We start from the raw sequence: 6283 nt of genomic DNA on the forward strand, positions 1-6283 counted from the left end.
TCACTTCACCCACGATGGTCTGACCTAATTGTTGTTAACTTTATTTAAATTTCTTTCTACCCGACAGCGAAAATTATAAAAAAAAATTGTCGAGCAAAATTTTTCATTACCAAATTTTTACTAGTTATGAAAAAATAACCCCGTGATTGATAAAATGATAAAAAAAGAAGCCTGAGATTCGAACCGGTAAACTTATTAAACATATTACGGCAAACATACTAGAACACTGCGCCAAACTAGTATATATTGTGACAAGGCAAAATTTGATATTAGTTATTACGTATCTGTCATATTCGGCGTGACAAACTTTAATATTTAAGCGTTATGACAGGAGAAGAAAAATATTGGGTTGCCCAGTAAGTTCGTGCCGCTTTATAAGAAAAATTTAAGCCCTGTTCTCTTAAATTTTTGGAAATGTTTTTAAATTATATTGGTACGACACTATACCTAAAACGTCTTTTATTTTTGGCTAAAATTTTAAAAAATAGTTTTTATCTCAACCAATGAAATGAAATTATTCACAATAAAGAAATTTTTGTGACGTTTGATAATGGTGGAAATCCGAAGATGAATCCACTTCAGCTACAGTCTGTTGTAAGCTTTACATCGAAAATCAGAACGAACTTTCCGGACAACCTATAATGTTAATACAAAGTGTCAAATGAATGTAACAGAAGTAGTTTATTCCAAATTGTATCACAAGTATATAGAGATAGAGTTCAATTTTGTCAAATGTACCGATATTTTTGCGCACCTTGACTGCTTCGTTACTTATGACGCTGTGGCTGCTACGATATTTATGAGCATCTTGCATGTACTCATATATTTGACGCTGTGTATGTACCGATGTATTTGAGCAGGGTGAATGTATCTATCAATTTGAGGACTTTTGTTGTACCGATATAATTGAATACTTTTGGTGTACCTATATATTTGCATATCTTGTCTGTGACGATCTATATGACGCTGACTGTACACATAAGCTACCTATGGTCCCGGAAATGTGTAAGGTACTCGTGGTATATTTGATTCAAATATTTACTCCATAACTCCGCAACGGTTGAGATGTGTAATAGGAATAAGGCAGACATAGAATGTTGCATGCGATACTTTTCATCCTTTTAGAAATTCAGCGCAGACAAAGTCGCGAGCAAAAACTACTCATTATGAAATCTTGTATCGTAATTTTATTTACAAATGTTTGTCTATAGATAAGTTTGTTTTTTGCAGTTGGATTTTGCGTGGTTGTGGAGCTTTTTACATAAGACGACGAGTTGACGGTTCCGAATACCACGGCGATCCTATTTACAAGTCAGCTCTCAGGTAAAATACTTATATATACTTTTTTAATTAGAAATTGTATTTATTAATAGTTAAATTAAAAAACAAATGTGGCTATTTTTTTTCAGGGCCTACATTCTTAACAGTTTGGGAGCGAACAACAACTTGGAGTTCTTTATAGAAGGAGGACGGACAAGGACGGGGAAACCGCAGCCGCCAAAAGGTTAACTTTTTTATTATTTCTTTATTAATCCATATATAAAGAAAAATATTTTAGTATAAATAACAATAAAAATAAGAGCGTCGGTGGCTCAGGGGTCAAGCGCTTGACTTGCAATCTGCAGGTCCTGGGTTCGAATCCCGCCATATACCAATGTGTTTTTCGATTTCCGATTTACATATGTACATTTATCCTACGTTCTTACGGTGAAGGAAAACATCGTGATGCTGCACATATCTGAGAAGAAATTCAATGATATGTGGGAAGTCAACCCGCACTGGGCCAGCGTGGTTGACTATGGCCTAATCACCCTTAACTTAGGGTAGGCTCCGAGCAACTCGGTGGGGACGTATAGTGAGCTGATGATGATGATGATGAACAATAAAAATTTATTTCGAAGAACTGTTAATATAAAATATTAAATTGATTTGTACTTGTGTATAATATTTACTTAATCACATGTACGTAAAGAATTTATTTACGTAAATTATATTTAAAAAGTAAATTTGCAGAAAAGCTATAAAAATGAATTAAAATATAAATAATTCATTGTCTAATTTTAATGGAACTTTTACAAATGTAGAAAAATTGCAAATAATATTAATTTTTTTTGTCGTACTTTCGAATTTCCTTATTAACCATATCTCGAATAGATTTATTTTGTATTTAAGATTTTTTTTTATTTAGAATTACACAATCTTATTTACAAATGAATATTCGTTTGACCTTTGACATGTGTAAATTTTGTTTTTATTGTTTTCCTGCTTTCTTGGATAAAGGTGAAATCTGTGGTAGGTAAACGACAATTCTTAATTATAATATACAAGACAATAGGTTTTGAATATATATATTATCCATTGTTATAACTCTGTAGAAATTCCTTTAGCAAAACATTAGCTGTCGTCCGCGACTCCGTCTGCGCGGTATTTAAGAATAACTTAATAAGTAGGCTATGTGTCCTTCCAGACTATGTTCTACATCTTTATCAAATTTCAGTTAGATGAATGCAGCCGTTCTAGAGATATGGATATTTGTTAGAAGGTCCATCCATCCATTCATCCATATCCAGAAAGGCCTCATGGATCACGATGACATTTGTCATAGATGAAGAACATAGTCTGGAAGAACACATATGCCACTTAATTCCTCAATTGAAAACGATTTAGTAAGAATTTTTTGTTTTTTTTTTACTCCAGCTGGCATTCTATCTGTGATAATGGACGCGTATTTGGATGGTACGATTGACGATGCCCTTCTAGTACCAGTAACATTGAACTACGAGCGGTTGGTAGACGGCAGTTTTGTGCGCGAGCAACTTGGTATGCCGAAACAAATGGAGACCTTCTGGTCGGCTTTGCGAGGCATCTGGAGGACGTTGAATACCAACCACGGCGGGATAAGGGTTGATTTCAACCAGCCTATATCGCTCAAGGTCAGTTTTGGTACACAATGAAATTAAGTAACGGCGGCGTAAGGGTTGACTTTAAATTTCTATAAGCCTTCTCGGAATATGTACATACATTTATTTCCTATTCATTTGAAATATAATTTGACAGTTACAGTTCAATTATGATAAATATAGAAATGCAAATATTCTTTACCTATGCTTCTCCTCCTTCGATCAAGGAAGGGGAAATATTCTCTCTCTCTCTGTTGTTGTTCCCTCCATTGAATAAAGATAGGCAACACATCTGCAATTGCAGATTTCTATACCCAGTATCACAATTTCGGCGAATACAGGTTGTTCGTTTGTCACCTAGTAATATAAAAAATACAGATGTCTTAAATTACAACTCATTTGTTTTTTTTTTAATAAGAGTAAGAGTTATCGACGCCCATCTGCAATACTAGAGGAATCGCAGATGCGTTGCTGTCCTTTTTATTATGACAGTTCTCTTTAAGATATGTTTATCTGTGAACAGGAGTTAGTGACATCATTCCAGAAGTACAATTACCTGAAGGCGCCCATCGAGCGCTGTCTCACTCCACCCAACAACAACCTGGCTGTGAACCTGGACCGTCAGATCCTGTACAACCACAGCCACTCCAGTCTGTACGGTGCTGACGTCACAACTGATCATAAGATGATGGTCGAAGCTATCGGCAGACATCTTGTATACGGTTAGTTCATATATGGATGAGTTGTTAATTTTACTGGAGTATTTTGAAAATAGCCGACTAGCGATCGCCCGTGACTTCATCTGTGGAAGAAAGTAGCCTATAACATGCTCGCGTTCATTAGCTACCTTTCCGTCCAAGTCCCGTTAAAATCGGTCCACCAGTTCCGAAGATGACCTAAAACAAACACGGAGAGATATAATATCCAGACAGATAAAAAAAAAATGGTTTTTAGTTATCAGCTACTCGAATACATCATTTGTACGAAATATGTTTTTTCGATATTACATACAAACGCATATTGAGACGCGACTTGACCGTGAAGAATCCTTATTAAGGATTCTTCGTCATAAGGATGGACCCCACTCGGGAGTTTAGCCGTTCCTTATTAATTTATATTATGTTGTCTCACTACAGTTAAAATAGTCAATAAATTTTATCAATATGTATTGTTTGGAAGAAAATACAACAAGGCTTGTGTTGTGCCGGTGTACTGGCACAACATTAGCCTTATTAAAATATCGACGTTTATGTCCCCTCACTATTCATTCTGACACTTGACTTTGTAACGAAAGCGCGCCATTCGTACCAAAGGATTTTAACTAATCTTATATATAAAATTGTCGTGTCACAATTTTCGTTCCCATACTCCTCCGAAACGGCTTGACAGATTCTCATGAAATTTTGTGAGCATATTGAGTAGCTCTGAGAATCGGCCAACATTTTTTTTTCATCCCGCGCGGACGGAGTCGCGGGCGACAGCTAGTGATGTCTAAAACTATAGATGTTGTTGTTTCAGACGCGGCACAATCAACAGCTCTGATGTCAACAAACGTATTATCATACGTACTGCTGAGTGAACAGCGTCGCGGTTGTACACTGCAGCAGCTGCAGCGCTGTGTGGAGGCGCGCGGTGCAGCGCTGCAAGCCGCTGGCAGGGACCTCGGCTACACAGGAGATACCAGCTCACTTGTCAAACATGCTGTATGTGTAACTTACGACTGCTTATAAATATATTAACTTATATATATACGGCTAAAATATTCATGTATGTTCGTCCGATGTACTCGCTTTTAGTATGGACCCCGACGGGAGTTAAGCTATTTTTAATTTATTATAATGTGTCATGAAACTTAACCCTTATTGTGGCAAGATTTCTTTTTTGAAGAAAAGCAAAAAACAAAGTTAATAAAAAACTAACTTTAATTTTTTTATAGTGATCGTATATTTTTATATAGTTATGTATGGTATATTATACAAAATAAACATTTTGTCAATATGTACAGACTAGTTGTCGCCCGCGACTCCGTCCGCGTATATTAAAAAAAACATAATTGGTAGCCTATGTGTTCTTCCAGATTATGTTATTATATGGTTGGCCAAATTTCATCGAAATTCGTTCGGTCATTCTGGTGATATCTTCAATGAAATATCCATCCATACTAACATTGGCGTTTATGATATTAGTAAGATGTATATATATTGTTCTAGCTGGAGATGCTAGGTCGTGGTCTGGTGCGACGTGACGGACGTCAAGTGCGCGCACAGCCCACAGTGTCAGCTGCACTTGAACTCTCATACTACGCGAACGCACTCGTCGCGCACTACGCCGCACCAGCTATACTTGGTAAGCATAATAAAGGTTATAACGCATTTGTAAACTACACACCACCTCACGATCATTGCGGTTTGCTAAATTTTATTAACTTCCCTATATTCTATATGTTTGTCTAATTTTAGCGAAATTGATGCAGCCGTTCTAGCGATACCTTCCTTCTGACAAACATCCATTCACACATTCAACATTATAATATTGCTAGCTGTCGCCCGCGACTCCGTCCGCTCGGAATTAAAAAAAAAACATAATTAGCCTATGCGTCTTTCCAAACTATGTATGCCAAATTTCATAAAGATTCGTTCAGCCGTTCTGGAGATACATTCAAACTTACGTCCATTCATCCATCCATCCATCCATGTATCTAAACATTCGCATTTATAATATTAGTAAAATTGAAATGTGAGATTATAAGATTGATAATAAAATATTTATATGAACGTTAACTTCCAGCTACGGCACTAGAGAGCATAGTATGTGAGAGCGATGAGGACACAGTGCGACACAGCGAGCTGATAGAGTCATCCCTGCAGCTGTGCGAGGTGCTCAGTCAGGAGTTCATCCTGTGCCCGCCCTGCACCCGCATCGAGGAGACCATGCTCAGTGCCATAGGTACCCTGGTCTCCTGTGACGTCCTCTCCGAAATACAGGTTAATATCTACCTATGGAATCCTGGTACTCTGTGACATAAAAGCTTTTTTTTAGGTCAAATAAAGCTGAACATTTTTAGGGTTCCGTCCCTCAAAAGTAAGAAACGGAACCCTTATAACCCTTCCGTCTGTCCAATCCGGTAACAATAACGAAGTAACAGCTCGACCCGAGGCTCCTGAGGAAGCCCTCGAGTCTTGTTACTCTTAAACGAGGTTCAGGCTAAGTGCCATCTGCACTCGGCCACCTCAAGCCCGGTGAAGCTGTAAATGCTTCTTCAAGGCAAACAATGACTACTCAGTCACAAAAAAAAAACCGTCCGTCTATCTATCTGTCAAGACCCTTTTGCTGTACCAAGCTGGAATTTATTTTTTTCTATTAACTGAAATACTACGACTTTA

At 37.3% G+C, this 6283-nt stretch overlaps 1 protein-coding gene across 1 annotated transcript; it reads left to right on the plus strand.

The window, feature by feature from the left end:
• Positions 1-1211: 1211 nt before the first annotated feature.
• Positions 1212-5920, plus strand: LOC106123615 (glycerol-3-phosphate acyltransferase 1, mitochondrial-like; the record flags this gene model as incomplete). Its single annotated transcript, XM_013320030.1, has 7 exons — positions 1212-1323; positions 1410-1504; positions 2698-2933; positions 3424-3622; positions 4419-4603; positions 5111-5246; positions 5688-5920. Coding segments are annotated over 7 exons (1196 nt in total), but the record flags the coding sequence as incomplete, so codon positions are not given.
• Between the last annotated feature and the right edge of the window lie 363 nt (positions 5921-6283).

The sequence above is a fragment of the Papilio xuthus genome, unplaced genomic scaffold (genome assembly GCF_000836235.2).
Source record: "Papilio xuthus unplaced genomic scaffold, Pxut_1.1 DF826050.1, whole genome shotgun sequence".
Taxonomy (NCBI): Eukaryota; Metazoa; Arthropoda; class Insecta; order Lepidoptera; family Papilionidae; genus Papilio; species Papilio xuthus.